The sequence below is a fragment of the Archocentrus centrarchus genome, chromosome 12 (assembly GCF_007364275.1).
Source record: "Archocentrus centrarchus isolate MPI-CPG fArcCen1 chromosome 12, fArcCen1, whole genome shotgun sequence".
NCBI classification, from domain to species: Eukaryota; Metazoa; Chordata; class Actinopteri; order Cichliformes; family Cichlidae; genus Archocentrus; species Archocentrus centrarchus.
In genome coordinates, this window is record NC_044357.1 from 11,155,524 (window position 1) to 11,173,514 (window position 17,991).

At 38.9% G+C, this 17,991-nt stretch overlaps 1 protein-coding gene across 1 annotated transcript; it reads left to right on the forward strand.

The window, feature by feature from the left end:
• The first annotated feature begins 1,824 nt into the window (after window positions 1–1,824).
• Window positions 1,825–16,479, forward strand: glis3 (GLIS family zinc finger 3). The gene is made up of 10 exons (XM_030743127.1): window positions 1,825–1,946; window positions 2,392–2,857; window positions 3,403–3,577; window positions 3,665–4,814; window positions 11,268–11,429; window positions 11,535–11,645; window positions 12,860–13,001; window positions 13,195–13,267; window positions 14,897–15,054; window positions 15,822–16,479. The coding sequence occupies exons 2-10, from the start codon at window positions 2,491–2,493 to the stop codon at window positions 15,941–15,943; spliced, it is 2,460 nt and encodes an 819-aa protein (XP_030598987.1). The 5' UTR covers window positions 1,825–1,946; window positions 2,392–2,490; the 3' UTR covers window positions 15,944–16,479.
• The last annotated feature ends 1,512 nt before the right edge of the window (window positions 16,480–17,991 follow it).

The following is a 17,991-nucleotide window of genomic DNA, read 5'->3' on the forward strand; positions in this document are numbered from 1 at the left end:
GGCTGAATAAATGGAGGGCCTAGCTTGCCTTTATAGACTGAAGGGCAGCAATTCGACAGCCACTGGATGTAGGCAGGCTACTCAAGTGATCAGTCTCATTCATCAACATCATCAGCCCGTTCATAGCCATCTGCGTCACTGGTACAGACTTAAAGGTTTTGACACATGCAGTTTAATTCAACTATCTGATAAAAATGAAAAACTAAACCAAAGGCAGAGCAACATACTGTAACTGATGCTTATTTTGGGTAACACGATGAAAAGCTGGTAAACCATAAGAAATGAATGGCTCTTATACACCCAAAGCTACAGTCCACCATTCTGATCCACGCGAATTCTCAGCAGTGATTGTGACTGACTGCCGACTCCAATTATTCAGGCACCACTCAGTCAGCATGCTGTATTTACAAGTGTATTTTCAGTAAGTCCATGCTGTCTGCCTAACAATAAGTTCATCATTACTACAGATTGTGAAGTAGAGCCCCTTCTCAATTTATCTAATCCTTAAAAAAAACACACACACACAGCCACCTGCCCTCCTTCTATAAACATGCTGGTTTCCATGCCAGCCTGGAGCAGGATCCACAGAGCAAACACTCCAGCAGCCAGCAGAAAAGAGCCCAACAATGTGGAGGGTTGGAGGAGGAGGAGAAGGAGGAAAGGGGGAAAGCCTAAGGGGGGGCAGAGCAGGTAACAGATCCATGTAACGCGAAGTCACAAGCAAGGTACAAATTGTGACTTGTGCTGAATGGCAACAAAGCAAAGAATTTGCAGAGCAGAACTTATAATTAAATCAGCTAGTCGTGACCGGAGATGTCTGTCAGCGATGCAAAAGAGAAATGAAAGAATTTCTACAATTTGGATTGAGCAAAGTATGTTATGAGTTGCAGTGATTGCATTGAAAAGAATTTTGATTGAATTTCCCTCCTTTTCAGAGACATAAAGATTTTTTTTTTTTTTTTGGGAATCTCGGTTTAAGTGGCAATAAAAATATCAATAAATCACCTTTAAAAATACACCTAACATACTTTCGGAAAACTAGGCCACTGAGCTGGCTCACAGTCCTTCACTTACACACAGCTGATGATTTACCCCCAAAGTCTGTCACCTGACACCAAAGATTACCTGGAGTCATGTTTAAAAAAAAATCACTGCGCGAGGTGACGTTTCTGCGGAACGAAAGATTGAAAAGGTTTTTTTTTTTTTTTTTTTTTTTGAGAATCTCGGTTTAAGTGGCAATAAAAATATCAATAAATCACCTTTAAAAAATACACCTAACATACTTTCGGAAAACTAGGCCACTGAGCTGGCTCACAGTCCTTCACTTACACACAGCTGATGATTTACCCCCAAAGTCTGTCACCTGACACCAAAGATTACCTGGAGTCATGTTTAAAAAAAAATCACTGCGCGAGGTGACGTTTCTGCGGAACGAAAGATTGAAAAGGTTTTTTTTTTTTTATTTTTTAAAGTACAAAAAGAAACATTTGTGATTCAGATAGTTTCTTTGTATCAAATTAACATAAATAGAGCTGCGCTGTAAATATCTGATTAAAAATGCGGTATCACGGTGGTGCGTGCGCTCACCTGAAGACGGTGGCTCGCGTGCACGCGCACAAACACATTAAGGGCTGCAAAAAAAAAAATTTTTTTTTTTAATTATTGACTCTTAAGGTGCGCTCAGTTTGCAATGACGTCGCTGATATAATGCCGTGTCAAGGGCAAAAGAGTAATCGGGAAAGTTCCTGGAAACAGGGTGAGCTGGGACGCCGCGGTTCAAACACAGAGATTCCGCAGAGGTTTCACTGCCCTGCTCTGTGTCCACCGAGAGAAACACGACTGTTGATCTCCCGGTGATTATCCAGACTACAGTCACAGCTCGGAGGGCTGGAGGAGCCATTCATCTTGACATGACTCTTAGAGAAAAGTACTTGCGACAACAACAGGTAAGTTAATGCGCCATGAACAATAGCTGATCAAAAACTTCACTGCAAAAGTCGTGTTTTTAACTAGTTTGAGTACTTTTTAGAGGCGTAAATGGTTTCAAAATAGAACTAGATGATACAGACAACACTATAGTATTACTTTTAAAAGTTGTCTGTTTATGGTTATGATCCTCCTCAATACATTAACACGTCATTATGCTTTTATTTGAATTAACACATTATAAAGCCTGCTTCATAGTTAATATATTTTTATGTTTTAGGTGGGAAAATGCTAATCTCATTCAAAAATAAATAAATAAATACTGAGTTGATTATGGTTGAGTGGTTTTGTGCCAAAGTACGCAGACTGTGCATTGCTGGTTTACTTTTAAAGGACTTTATTTCCATATTTTATTGCACCCATATTATATGTTTTATGTTTTGTTGTGTTTGGATTATTTCCTAGGTGTGAGCCTTGGTTTACTAGTTTCTGTGTAACGCAAACACAACTACTTGAATCAGCTTCCTTGTGAGCTCCAGACTTTTTGAGAAATCTGCCATAGCCATGAGTGGGAAAGGATGTCAGCTCCTGGTGTCCCCTTGCAATGCATCCCCATCACTAAGTATGATCAGAGGACACCAATCCCAGTCCATCAGGATGCCTGTGTCCTCTTCTCAGCAGAGCAACCTTAGTTCTTCCTCTGGGAGAATGCAGAAAGTGAAAAGAGGGACCGTCCATTCCTTATCCTCTGGGAAACAGTGCGAAAGTCATGTTGTGCTGCCAAACCTGAGCCTCCACAGACAGGTGTTGACCAATGGAAAACAACCAACCATGCCGAGTGGATCCCCGCACCAGCAACCACCTACTCAGCATCCTAAAAACACAACAGTGACAACTACCATACAGACAAGACTGTCTAACAGCTTTAAAGGTAAAAAAAATAAATAAATAAAATAAGTCGATTCAACTATAACTAACCAACTCACATGTGTGAGAAAAGTGCAAGAGAAACTTTCTAGCTTTTAAGCAGTGCAATACTCCGGTGCCCCAGCTCAGCACACAGTCTGTCTAAATGTAATCAGAGAACGCACATGCCTAAATAAAAAAAAAATTGACTTTTTTTGTTCTTATAGTCGACGTCTTGTTCTCATACTTTCTAACAATTTACCAAGCACAAGGCTTAAAAGTGCAGTTTTCCACAGAAAAGTGCAGGCAGGTGAAGAGCTCATTAGTGATTAACAGAGCAGACAGTGTCTCTGACCTGTTCATGTTGGTGAGGAAAATAGTCTACTTTATAATATTAGTAAAAGAATAGCCCACATAATGGGCAGTATTTCAGTTTAAATTATTATTTTCAGTGACTTTTCCTGATAGTGTTGCAATGCTTTAAACTGATTTGTGGATATTTGTTTTTGCTTAGCTTGCATTTCCCATGTGGATATTTTACTTATTTAATTCTGGGCTTGTGTCCAGCAGATTGCTTTCTGTCTGGGCCCACCATGGATGTATTTGGTCAAGCAGCTGCTGCTAATGTAACAGTGACCAGCAGTCCCATGACGGCTGTCAAAGGCCAGCCATACACTGCAGGGCCCGTAGTGCCTCATCCGCCTTCACAGCCTCATAGTGTGCCAGTTCCCCACTCTGACACCAGGTGAGCGATATCAGTAATGTTATGTGTTGATGAGCTCATAAAAGAGTTAAGTGTGTTGCTCAAGTGAATAACAATCATTTTTTTCAGGTCCTTACTGTCCAGAGAATCCCTGGCATCCACTACCCTCAGTCTGTTTGAAACACAGTCAATGTTTAGTGGCAGACATGACTGGCCATATGGTTACCGTGTGCTTCCTCCTCTGGGACTACCTCAGTGCTCTGCTCAAGCCAACGAGGCCGGCGAGCAGCTCAGTCTGTCCCCTGGCACGGCCATGTCGGGCACGACCATATCTGGCGGCACAAGCACTTCTGCCTCCTTGCCCTCATACCTCTTTGCAGGTGAGGTTGGAAGCCCCAGACAGACTCGTGCTAAGAAGAGAGCACTCTCCATGTCGCCTTTGTCAGATGTCATGGGTATCGACTTTAACTCCATTATACGCACCTCACCTACCTCACTTGTAGCGTATATCAATGGTTCCCATACCTCTCCAGCATCCCACCCCACACTCTCACCTGTTCAGTCTGACAGTTACGGGCATTTCCTGGGGGTGAGAGGCCGCTGCATCCCTCAGAGCCATCTGTACAGCATGGCAGGTTCTTCACAACCTCTGGCCCCACAGGCAGAGTGTGGAAATATGCAGATGCTAGAAGCGGGAAGGAGCCTGGAAATCCAGATGGCTAACATGGTGGTGGAACAGCAGTGCCTCCCAGATGAAGAAGGGGTGCTGGAGAAGACCTCAGACAGCTGCAGCCAAGCCACCAACAAAATACTGCTACCTCTACAGTTAGAGCCATCTCTGCTGACTGCTATCCCAGAACCTGGGCCTCCACATGGGCCTCCACCACCCTACCACTCACACCAGCACATTCACCTCTCCAGAAATCAATGCAAAAAAAAGCCCCTTACTCAGGACCCCGTCACACAGGGTCTCGTTCCAACGGTTCACCCTAGGCATGGGGTCAGTTTTTTACCCCAGATCCCAATGCTGGAGGAAGAAGAAGGAGAACTGGAAGAGTATGGGGCTCACTGCTGCAGGTGGTTACGCTGCAGTGCAGTTTATGACCAAAAGGAGGAGTTGGTAAGGCACATAGAAAAGCTACATGTGGACCAGCGGAAGGCTGAGGATTTCACATGTTACTGGGCGGGCTGTCCACGCAACTTCAAGCCGTTCAATGCACGATACAAGCTTCTTATCCACATGAGGGTCCATTCAGGAGAAAAACCCAACAAATGCTCGGTATACCTCGCAGCCATTTCTCTTTTCATGCAACTAAATTCTGTACTTTACCTTTTTTCTCTGCTTCATAAAAAAAATGCAGCACTCCCTTGAAACAATACACAGATAGTACACCTTCCTTTTAATCAAATGAATCATTTTTTTACTCATTTAGTGAAAAGACTGAGTAAATACATTCAGAGCAAGTATGCAATGAATGTCTGGGCTCACTGGTTTCAATTCTGAGTGTTATTTTCAGTGTCTAGTTTCAGACTTTAAGGCTTCAAGCCTTCATGTGCACTGAGTTTTTAGCCAATGTTTAGATCAGAAGTATGGCCTCTTTCTTCTCTTAACTTAAGCCATGAAGTAATTAGCGCAATTCTGTGATTATTGACATGGGAGTTAACTCAATTATATAGTTATTATATCAGCACAAAGGAGGCAAAGAACAGAACTTAGGATCTGGCATGGCGCTACAGCCCTCTAGTAGCGACTCTGCCTGTCAGCTGCCAAGAGTTTGCCAGGTCACCATCTGACAGACTTGGCGGTGGATCTGGGAAGGTGATGCCCTGTAGTCAGGAGCTGTTTGGCTATTGAGACAGACTTTATACATCAATGGGCCTGATTATTGATGAAGATTTGTGCGTCCAAGATAAATGGTGTAATTCTGTTAGATGTGTTGCAGTTTAATAATTTCTCTATTCTCTGGTTGTTGTTTTTTTTTTTTTCAAACCTTGAAATGTAGAAACAAGACTATGAGTCTTATACTGCCATGCCAGTACCAAATTCCTTCTAGAAGCAAGTCACACAACTTGGCAGCCATCTGGAAACATAAAGACTGCATGGATAGAATTTCCAGTTGCCATTTATCAGTTTCAATAAGCTCTTTCCCCCATTGAAATTATACTGAAATTAAACTCCTTTGTTGTATTCACTTAGATTTCAGTTTAAGACTCCTTGAGCACCATGGCTCTCTGTTATAATGTCTTTGCTAAAACTTATACAAGTCGTGCTTTGAGCTTTGAGCTAAATGCGAACATGACAGTGCTGATGTGTAAATATTAAGCAGCTATTATTTTTTCAAAAGCTTTTAACAGAACAATTATAATGCAAAAATGAATGTATGAGGCTTCTTTTCAAAGTTAACATCTTCGAGTTTCTTAAAAACATTGTCCAGTTATTGTGGCTAAAACAAATGACAGCCACTGAGTGCTAATGACAGCTGAGGTTGATGGGTATCATAGTCCCTTTGCAGACTTTCTTATTAGGTAAGGTAACCCCCAAAGCAGTTAAAATTCATCCTCATGAGACCATAAAAGCCAGTGAATATCCAAAAATGTCAATGTTCTGGTGGTGCTAGAGGAAAAAGGTTCATGATCAATAAGAATGGCTAATATGCCTATCTATACCAAGTTTTGTGTAGTCTGTTCAATGGATGAAGTACAGTAATGAAGTACAGTAATACGCAAACATCTTGAGCCACCCCACATTTCTTTATATTTTGATAGGAAAACTGGAAACAGATGCAGTGATTAATTGAGACGTGTGCAAATATAAATGGGAGTATGATATAAAAGGCAAAAATGGAGTTTATACTGGAGTATTTGCTACTTTGCCTGTATGTTTGAGATCATTGTCATGCTGACAAATGAAGCCGTAGCCAATCAGATGCTTTTTGAATGGTTTTGTGGGTTACATCAAAATCTAAATCTCCTTTTCTGCGTTGATAATTCCATCAAGTTTTGCAAAATCCCAAAACCACCTGGCTAAAATGCAGCCCCAAACCATGACAGAGACTCCACCTTGTTTTACTGTAGACACTCACTGTTGTACCTCTCTCCTGACCTCCTCTGTACTCCTCTGTATTGCTGATGATGATTTGAACCAGTAATTTAAAATGTGGATTAATCACTCCATAAGACCCATTGCCACTGATTTTCAGTCCAGTTCTTGTGCAATTTGGTGTACCTCAGCCTTTTCTCCTTGTTGTCCTTCCATAAGAATTTCTGATGAGGCTTCAGTGAACAATAGATGGATCAACTGAAGGGCCAGATATCTCTCAGGTCCTGTGCCAGGTCTTTGCTGGTATTTTTTCCTATTTCTTAGGACATGACTTTAAGATATTGCTCATTTGCTGTAGCTAGTTTTTTTTTTTTTTTTTTTTTAGGCCTGCCACTTCTTATTTTATCTTCCACTTGTGTACTGTGGAGGATAACTGTGTTATCTTTGGCATTTTATTTAGATTTTACTAAAGAAATGGGAACAAATTACATGTTTTTGTGACAGACTGCTACTGTAGTAAGAAAGTTCCTAAAGAGGCCATTTAAAATTGGCTCTTTGCTCAATTGTCTGTTATGTTTAGACACAACACTGGTTCATCCCTTGAGTAAGGTGCCTTTTTATTTTTGTATGATAAATAAATAGTAAATTGGTTTTAAGTGACAAGAAAGTCTGGCTCCTTGGAAGCAAAATATAAAGAAATGAGGGGTGACTAAAGACAAAAATAGTATTTCACATGATAAATGAAAAGCTGAAGTCAAGGGCTCACCAAAGTACTGAGAATTCATTCTCTGGATAATATTTGTTGAGATGTTTCATCAAAAGACATAAATGTCAGGCTACTAAATTATTATCTTGGACCACTACATGTCTGGGCCAAATTTGATGGCAAATGTTAAAATAGTTAATTTTACACCAAAGTAAAGTACAGTCAGATACACTTCTGCACTTAGAGCCAGACAGCTAAAATAAAATGTTTGAACTGTATTATCTGCTTTGCCTTTTCCTCACTCTCACTGTGAAAATACTTAAGTAAGTTGAGTAATTAACAAACCACTGGCCAAACACGCTTCACATCGCTGCTTTCAGCAAGTTAATTTTTAACAGCTTGCATACCTGCAGACGACCTTTTGATCCAAAATACTCACTTATTAGTTGAAACCAGGTCTGTTGCCATGGGGGTGCAATCACCGGATGGGTCTGCATTCCCTGTAATCATTCAATAATGATTCAACCTAGTGGTCACAACCTACTGCTAAAAGCAGAATTGATACAAAGTCTGGCACAGAGAAATTCTAAGAATAAAGTGAAAATGGAAAATGCAGCTCTTCGTGTGCTTTAACAAGACTGTTTTACTTAAGGTCAAGACTAAACGTTATTACTAAACCTTTTTTTCTCTGCTTACATGAACATGTTCATCAACCAGAATATGATTCAAAGGTTATTAATAAGGTTAGTGTTAGATATTAAAACTGAATGCGAAAAGTTAGGAAAGCTACAAGTGCTTTTATATTCAGAGAACGCTGACATCATAGATCCAGAGGCCCGTTTTTCTCAGGGAATGAGTGGCAGATTTTTAAAAAAAAAAGAGTGCTTTATAAGTTTTTGAAATGCTCAGGTCAGCAGGACAACAAAAAGGTAGCTCTCATTACACAGTAAAGACGGGGCAGGCTCAGACTTGCACCTGTCATCTGACAGTCTGTTTAATGATGACTGAAGCGTTGTTAAATGTATGCACTCTGTTTGTGTGTCTCTGTGATTTAAGCATGTAAGATTTTACAAGCGTACTTTGAGCCCAAACACCAGATTGTCACAGTCATGAACGGCACCATGATTATTTTGATTTCTGAAACTGTTTTTTTTTTTTTTTAAATATTCTGTGCACAGATTGCATAGCTCCTCGGGTGGTAGAGAGATGGCCTGTTCTCTGGTGTGAGTCGCTTGTACATTGTGGAAGCATGTTTTCTAATACCACTTCAACTCTGAAAGTGATTACAGGAGAAAAAAATCTGCATTACTTACCTAATTTTCCTTAAAATGTGTTTAGATTTTTTATTAATTCATCAGAATTTGAAATATATTAATATTAATGTTTAGCAAGTAAAAAAGCAAGTAGCATATGCTTCTAGCAAAACTGATCAAAATGTATTTTGTCTGCTTTCCTTCAGTATCAATCAATGCAGCTGCACTGAGTAAAGATTAAAATGGAGTATCTTCCTGATCCTTTAAATGTCCTTATATGAGACACTTGTAATCTGATCCTTGCTAATGTCTCTAAAGGCACGCCTGATGAGGTTTCAGGTCTAACAACATTTTATGGGCCATTCTTACAATTGTTTGGAGGGAACTAACTCTGCTTTGGCGCTGTCAGACATCTTTCTCCATTACAGTACATCAAGACTCTGCTAAAAAATTAGACATGATACCAATTACTCTTGTATCATTATCTATTTTTATTATGTTTATTTTATTATAGAATTTTTTTATTTTTTCCCTTTTCAAGACGTAAATATCCCGTTTCATTTTTTGGTTCTAGGGAGTTGCAGAATCTCTGAAATTTATAAGCAGTGATGGCAGAGACAGCAATAGTATCAAGATAGCAGTAGACATCTAACTTGTGAAACAGGGAATAGTGGATTCCAGAGTGAATTGACCTCAGAGTAACACTGGGCACTGGGCAGAGTCTGCTGGCACAGACTGGAGCTGTCATTGTTCAGCCAGGGCATTAGTACCTGCCAGGACCTGTCAGAAGCTGGCTGTAACACTCATCAACACCGAGGAGCCATACTGCTTTCTTTTCAGGCCAAATGTTCCTTGTTACAGACTAAAAAGCCCCCTATGCTTTATGAGAGCTTCGTAAGGCAGACAGAGAGAAAGAGACTTACACAGTTACCTTCCCTTCAGATAGTCCTGGAGTCCTGGCAGGGTTTCAGCTGCATGCTGGTTCTCACTTGTCTGTCCACTGCGGCTCTGAGAGACTATTTATCTCTGTCTGTGCTGGTTTTTTCTCGTGGCAATTTAGTTGAGGGGTATTTTGTTAATTCTTTTCTCTAACGTGTATTTAGGATTGGTCTGGTTTGCCAGTGCAACCCTTTGTGAGGGAACAATCAGAATTGGAAAGAGTGCTCCAAGATTGCTCTCATGCATTGAAAGAGGTTACATAAAGTATTTCATTGGTTGTTTTATTGTACTGTTTTAAGTTTTCAATTTAGTGCATTTGCCTTAAGAAAAAATTAAGAATTCTTTGTAACCAGTCTTAGTTAACCTGGAACAAACGCATTTTCCATGTTTCCATGCAGCATGCAAAACTGGATTGGCATAACAGCAAGTTGGAACGATAGCTGTGCTGGAAACATCATTTAGTTAAATGTGATGTGAAAAATATTTTCAAGATTAATTGCTCGTTAGAGGTCCAGAGGAAAAGATGTTGACGAGAAATAGCTGTCACGATGAAAAAAGATTAGCAATTAATTTGGCTTTGGTAGCGATGACTGAGCAGTATCAGTATGTGAGGAATTTAGTCTTGCAGGAAAAATAACAATATCAGACATGGTCTGTGTGTTTTGTCCATGAAGCTTAGTAAGGACATTCCAAACCACAACCCCCCCACCACCACCACCACCCCCACCGTGAGCAGTACAAGGGAGAGAAAGGTCTTGGCCTTACCAAAGAAAAGCTTTGATGAGTCACATATTTCCGCAATGAAGTCATTGTGGTCGCATTATACTGAAAAAAGAGCTGCTTTCTTGGTTGGAATTACCGGGGGTTTCAGTATTTTCCAGAAACTCCAACCACAGAGCAAGTGGAAGATTATGTGTATGATGCAGTTATAGCATAGTTCTTAAATATTTTAGTCATCAGATTAAAGTTTTACTGTCAGTCTCTTAAGTCTACTAAAATGTGTACTTTTTAAAACTTTTTTCTGTTGCAACAACTGCTGTCAAGGCGATACAACGCAGAAGATTGAAAACATACAAGAAAAAAACAATAGACTCATGAGTGTATAAATACTGACCCCTGCTGGTAGCTTTACCAGCATCAAAGGTATTAATTTAGCTCAGATTTTATATTTGTGTCAAATGTAAACAACAAAACAAAAGAAAAAGAGAGCTGAAAGCTAATGCTATAATGTAATACAAAACATGAGAGAAAATAAAAAAGGCACAAACAAGCTACAGTGAAAGTGGTTTAACATCATTAAGACTAATTGTAATTCCATTAATTCCAGCTCTTTAAGGAGAAGCCAGGATTATGACTGTAATCAAAGTGTTTCAAGAGCTTTTGCTGTTATTCTCGAGCTTGAGCACAGAAAAGGAGGACTTGTTAATGGATCTAAGGATATTAAATGCAGGGTGACTGCATTATTTGCTAACTGCGTCCAACTAAGTCCTACAAGTTGTGCCAAAAATACAGTCCACAGTATAGTTGTATGTGCCTTTTCTCCAGCAACACTAAATCCTAACTCTTTCCAAACACCCAAGTATAATGTTCAAAACATTAGAATCATGAGTACAGATCCAGAAAATAATTACAACCTTTGTAGGTACTGCCAGATATCACTTTGGTTGTATTATATTTAAAACTATGAACAGAGTCAATATTACAACTATACAAAGAGTGTGATCCAATTTGCTGTTTATCCGTTTGAAATACTGTGAAAATACACAGCTTCAAGTCCTTTTGTTGTGTTTTCAGTTTGAAGGCTGCAACAAGGCTTTCTCTCGGCTAGAAAATCTGAAGATCCACCTGCGTAGCCACACGGGGGAGAAACCTTATCTTTGTCAGCACCCAGGTTGTCACAAGGCTTTCAGCAACTCAAGTGACAGAGCTAAACACCAGCGGACCCACCTGGACACCGTGAGTGGCAACCCAGCAGCAACACACGTACAATCATGCGTGGTACTTCAGTACTTTGTGGGCATCATTGTGGGCTTATATATGTGTTCATATGTGGTTGTATAGAAGCCATATGCTTGCCAGGTGCCTGGCTGTGCGAAGCGTTACACTGATCCCAGCTCCTTAAGGAAACACATGAAGTCCCATTCTACTAAAGAGCGACACTTACGAAAGAAGGCAAGTACATTTCCATAACACTGCAAAGAGTGTTGTTCTTGGCAGTAGATTACTTACACTATGAAATGATGCAGAGTAATAATACTCAGAAACATTGCACCAAGTGCACAATGTAATGATCACTGAATGACAGATTAAACTAGATTTGTGAAAGAGCTCGGGTGAACCTCACAAGTGAGAGGACAGCGAGAGGACAGCCACACTTTGTCAACAGTACAATTATGAAGACAGAATAGGCCACGTTAATGAGTGCTACGCATTTCATTGAACTGCGCTTTCTTTTGTCTTAATTAGCTCAAGGCACTGTATGTGATGTGTCTTCCATCCCACTCTGTTTATTCTGCAACTTAAGTGTACACAGTCAAATGTACTTTACTTCAGCTTGACTTTTATTAACTTACATGTAGGTGTGCATGCTGTTCGATAAAAATAACCTGCAACGTGGCGTGCCAGTTTGTGCATGCACTTAGATTAACACTGACATACCTTACACAAAACGACACGTAATTGTGCAGCCTGTATTTTACACCTAAGGCCACTCCATTATATAGTTTCTCTCTAAAGCTCACAAATGTTGCAGTCAGGATTTTAGCGTGTGTGTGTGAGCTATACTCATTCGCACCCAAAGTTTCTGTCTCCATAGATACAGACAAAAGAAAATAAGTTGTTACTAAAAAAAGGTGACACTTAACAAAGTCTTGCATATTCTCAACTTTATTCATTTAGAAGTTAATTAACAAATCTTTGTTGTAAATGTGATTTTCAAGAACAGCTGCATTTTGTGTTTGCTTAACATTAACAAGAAGTGCAGAATCTGCCTATTTATGGTATAGCAACCCTTATGAAGGTCTTATAGCTGGTTTCTCTTTCTCCTTCTCTGTAAGTTTATAATGGCTGCAAACAGGCTTCAGCCCAAAGTACAATTAAAAGGGCTTTCTCAGCTACTGAAGAGATGATGTGAGATGCAAAGCGTTGTGGCATGCAACATATCTTGGCCAGATTCCCGATGAAGATGCTTAGGATTCCAGATTCATGTATTTCAAAATATTTCACAGCAAAACAAACAAACAAAAAAAAAAGCATACTCTGTTTATTCTAAATGATTAACAGCTGTTAAAGTATAGATTAAATATTACAGCTATATGAATACTGTGCCTTTACCATCACTCTTTATGTTATTCACCACTATTTATGTTTGCTTTTTATTTGTATAGATAAAATCTGATGCTGATGTGACCCAGGACACCCTGACAGACTGTTTAACCATCCATCCTCTGCAGCCAAGCCTCTCTCCTCTGGCAAGGCTAGACAACAACTTGAACCCATCACCTGGTGCCTCCCATGAGTCATACTCTGGTATGTCTGAGCGCCGGCTCTTTGCATTAATCTGTTTGTAGATAAATAAATACATAAATACTTGTTTTAACAAAAAATAAATAAATAAATAAATAAGCATATCCCCCTGCAACCATATGCACATAATAGGTTTATCCATTAGATTTAGGCTGTGGTGGACAGCCCTGAAGTGTCTGTCATCCCTGTTCCTCAGCTGCTCCACAGGGAGAAGACTCCTGCAGCAATCCTCACCTGGGTCTGTTGTTCTCCTTACAGGATAATTACAGGTACTGGAGATTTTTTTTTTTTTTAGATTGTTCCACCTAGATGTTTTAATGTTGTTCAAATAATGTCAGGGATAGCCTGATTGCACATAAAAAAAAAATTCCTTTTCATGTTTTTTTTTTTTTTTTTTTAATACTGTGGAATTTAAACAGCTTCAGTATTAGTATCTTCTTTTCACTTTGTATTTTCACTGGCACAGTTAGAACTCTAACCATGACCAATTTAAATGCTTCACAAACCTTTTTTTTTTCTCTCTTTTGATTAAGCGAAACAGTCGACTTAAACATTGGTTGTCATGGATTCAAGTTTAAAAGAAACCACCCTGATGAAGGAGTCCAAAGGGTAGTTGGTTTTTGTTCTTGTTGTTGCCGTTCTTTTTTTTTTTTTTTATTATTATTATTATTTAGTGTGTGGGTGGATCATATGGCGGGGAAGAGGCTTTTTTTTTTTTTTTGGTTGAGAATGACCAGCAACACATTTCACTTGTGGACACACAGGAACACATCCCTTCATCTATACACTTCAATGCATGTGATAAAGGATTTGTGTCGTCCCGAGCAGCCAGATGCTCATGGCTCCTCGCTGGCTTTGATTGTCCTAAAATCAGCGGTGGGTCGAAGCATTCGCTGCGGGACGCGCTGTGGACATTCAGCCTGTGAAAGCAAACCTCGCTTTGCCTCATTGGTCTCAACCACTAGCATTAATGGATGCTATAGCCACCGACAAGAGCAGCTGAGGAATTCAATAAGTGAATCATAAAATCCAAAAAATACAATTTAAGGTTGAATGGGAGGAGAAAGTGCACTGTAATTACCTTTTAGACGTTAAATCAATTGTAAAATCCTCGTTGCCATTTTTGTACACTTTTTGTGATTCCTTTCAGTTCCCACTCAGTCTGTGGATTGTCAGCAAGCTTTGGCCTGTTTACACTTGATAAACTTGATAGGTGCAAGTGGACATGCTAATGTGTTACTTTGCCCAACTAAAAGCAGGGGAGCAAACTGCCATGAGCACTGGATAATATTTAAATTGACTATTTTAATCATCTTTGTGAAATTAAGAATTGTGTATTTCTGAAAGTAATGACCTTGATTTTTGAGTGAATATGTTACTGTCCCCTACTAATTGAAAGTAATATATAATGATCAAGAGAAAAAAGTATGCCCCTCAGAGAAATTCAGGCAGACTGTTTTGCTTACACTGTGATGTTTGAGGTTAGTATGAATGAGCTTTTACTGCATAGATCGTAGTGTATAGATGGAATAAAATGCATATAGAGCACATATGTTCATGCTTAGATGAGTTGCCAGTCACAGAAAATTAATCTGCGTAAACTCAATAACTTAAAAACCTGAGATGGAGAAATTATGCATTCTATTGCAATTAGCATGCTTTTCAATTCAGAGCAGGAAAAAATAAAGAGGGCACAGTGTCTTTACTGACCAAGAGTTATGTCAGGCAGAGAATTTAAAAAAAGAAGAAGGTTAAAGCAATGACAGCAGGAGCTGTTTCTGTTCTTATAAGCGGTTTGTAAAATACAAGCAACATCTACATCAAAAAGCTAAGCTAACATATATAAAATTATCTTATTTCTACAAGCAGAGTATTTATTGTACTGTGAAATATTTCAGGTTTGTTGATCCTTCCCCTTGCCAGCATTTTCCTGGGGACCAGTGTGGACCTAGTTCCTCCACCTGCCTCCCACATCCTCCCAGTGGGACATCCCTGCAGAACAACTGTGATTTGAAGCAGGTTAGCCAGCCTCCTGACATGGCAGATCACAGCCCAGGTACTCAGAGGTTTAAAATTACATTATTCTTCAAGTTTGTCAAAATGTTCATGTAAACACAGTTTTGCCAGAGGGGAGTTTGTCTTTTTGTTTTTTGTTTTTTTCTGAAAAGTGTGCAAATGTGAAGAGCCTATTAGCAAATGTGTGGGCGGTTTGACAATCTGTTTAAATGGATTTTCTTACATGCACAATAATGATGCAGTTTATCTTTATTTTTATGATGTGTAGCAGGTGGCTGGTGATTTTTCTAGTTAGACATAATCAGGCAGCTTCACTTTGTGTACCTTTAAATAGATATCATCTTACCTCTCCCCCTCCCAGTCTTGACAACCACAGTGTTGTTTACAAGGTGTTCAGAAACAGCTTTTTTAGATCTAATGCTGCTTTTCTACTGGAATATAGTATTTAAGGATAAAAGCTATATTCTCAAATTGAGCTGTTTTGTATAGTTAGAATGAAAGGTTGATGTGACTTGTTCTCTAATGGAAAATGAAGATGCTGTATTCTATTTGCTTATCACCTTATGCACATTCATGCCTTTAATGACACCCTCTACCCAGCTCGCAATAATCCTAATGATGTGAACCGTTCTCAAACAGCTCTCAAAATTAATGAAAATACAACTTAAACAAAACTGGTGTAGAACCTCTACATGCATGCATCTTTATATTTCTGTGTGTGTGTGTGTGTGTGTGTGTGTGTGTGTGTGTGTGTGTGTGTGTGTGTGTGGTGTGTGTGTGTGTGTGTGTGTGTGTGTGTGTTTCCAGGATTTGGGGTCCACCTTCAAGCACAAGATTTAGCTTCTAATCGAGAATTACATGGAGGGGATTTCTTCAGTGTGATGGACCAATGCACAAATCAAATCTCTGGCATCTATACGGAGGGCTGATCAGATTCACTTGTTGCTTCCTTTCCTTTTTGAACTCCTCTGTGTTTAGGGGAAGAACACATGCATAACAGTGAAACCTGGAGACAGCTTTCTTTTAGCAAATGAAAAGAAGATTTGATGGTAAAACAGCTCTCTGAGTTCAGTCAAATCGAGGAATTGACTCTTATACCCAACTGCGACTAAATTCCTGTAAATGTACTGTCTGACTCACCACCCTGGCTTCTGCTCCCAATAATCGATGTATAGTAATGCCTGTGCCTTGAGGATTTTCATGCTTAACTAATTCTTCACTTTTAATACAGTTTGTGTATAACAAGTAATAAGCACTTCCAGTAGTTTATGTATTTTGTACAATATTGAACACTGCAATTAAAGTATGCAAGGGACAATTTCTTAAGGTTATTTCTTAGAATCATGGCTGCGTAACAATGTAACAAGAAACCCTTACTGTTTCACTTTAATGTTTATGATCTGTTGTTTGAATGTAGTAATCTGCTATGAGTGTTTCTGTGCCTAGATCATGAGGCACATTTATGTTGGTGCCCATACAGATGATTTTGAATGTTTGTGTTTTTGTCAAAATTATTTTTTATGAATCTCTTTTTCTTTGCTGGAGTTTGTGTCCACACAGTAAGAAAATGAAGTTGTGGAAACCATTAAAGCTTCTTGAGATAAAGAGCTATTCCAGTATATACATACTGTATATCCGCTTCAGTTGTCACCTGTTTCCTTATTTGTTGCACTGGATCGCACTTTTTGTATTCAGCACAAGTTTAGCTACAATAATAGCAGTCTGTCTCACATATTTCTACTTTTCTTTAAAAAGTCAAATTATGTTTACTTTTCAAAAGTAAATGGTAAATGAGCCTGTGTGCTGGAACGTGTGAATATCGTGACCTTACTATTTCAGATAAACTACGTGGATCACTTCAAACATTTCTTCAAAGTCTCAGGTATGCATCAAGCACAAACACTTTCATCTGCACCACTGATTTGGACTATTAAATGGACATCCAAAAACATATATTCTTGTTGTTTTGAGTTGAACTGAAAGCATAAGGGTCCTTCAAAGTTGTTTGAAGGACCAAAGATGTTTGCAAGTATACTACGTGTACTTACAAACAAGCAAGTACACGTAGTATAATGTGTTCATAATTCACACAAAGGCAAATTTAAAGTCTCCTTTAAAAGAAAAAAAAAAACACTGATCTGACAAAATGATCTGCAGCAACCTACATGATTTCAAAGTCAGCTAACACATGCAAAAACCCTGATATTGTTTTGTTTTGGGGATTGTTTGTTTGAGAAACAATCCACAGTAATTAACACGAGTGCTTGGGTCAGTCATGTAAATGTGACAGATTTCGATGAACGGGCTAATTTTCATCTGCAGGTAAACGGCATGTATGCACATTAGAAGAAAATGAGCATTTAAATTTAAAACATAACCTTGACATGACAATGTAGAACACGAAACAGAATTAATGACAACTTACGAAAACAATGGCACATAAATGCAATTATTATACTGGAAACGGTTCAATAAAAAGGAAGTAAATGAAGTACTAGTAGTACTTTTGCTTGTCAGTCATTTCTCATACACTGTGCGAAGCTGCACCAAACTCTTGTGGATCAGTTCTGTGAGAGTCATAGATACATCTTGATACATCTTTTTGAAAACTTCCCACACTGATCATTTACAAGGACATGTGCTTGCTTTTACATAGTGAAAACCACAGTACTCTGCAGTGATCTTTTTCACAAATTTCACAATATAATAAAAAAAATCAAATAGAAGAGATGTTGAGGGGTTTTTTTTTTTGTGGCTCTCAAAAAGAAATGTGAAAAGTATGAATAGTGAATGCATTAAACAGTTTTCTTGATTATTTAATTAACAGCAGCTTTGCAAGCTGTGACTCTCATTCAGAAGTAAACTCATGTAATTGTTCTCATCTGCTGTATCTGTTAGATTAGTAACTGTATCTATATTTATTTGCATTATGCAAATAAAGAAAAAGTTAAAGGGAACAAGAGAGCAACTGCTTTGT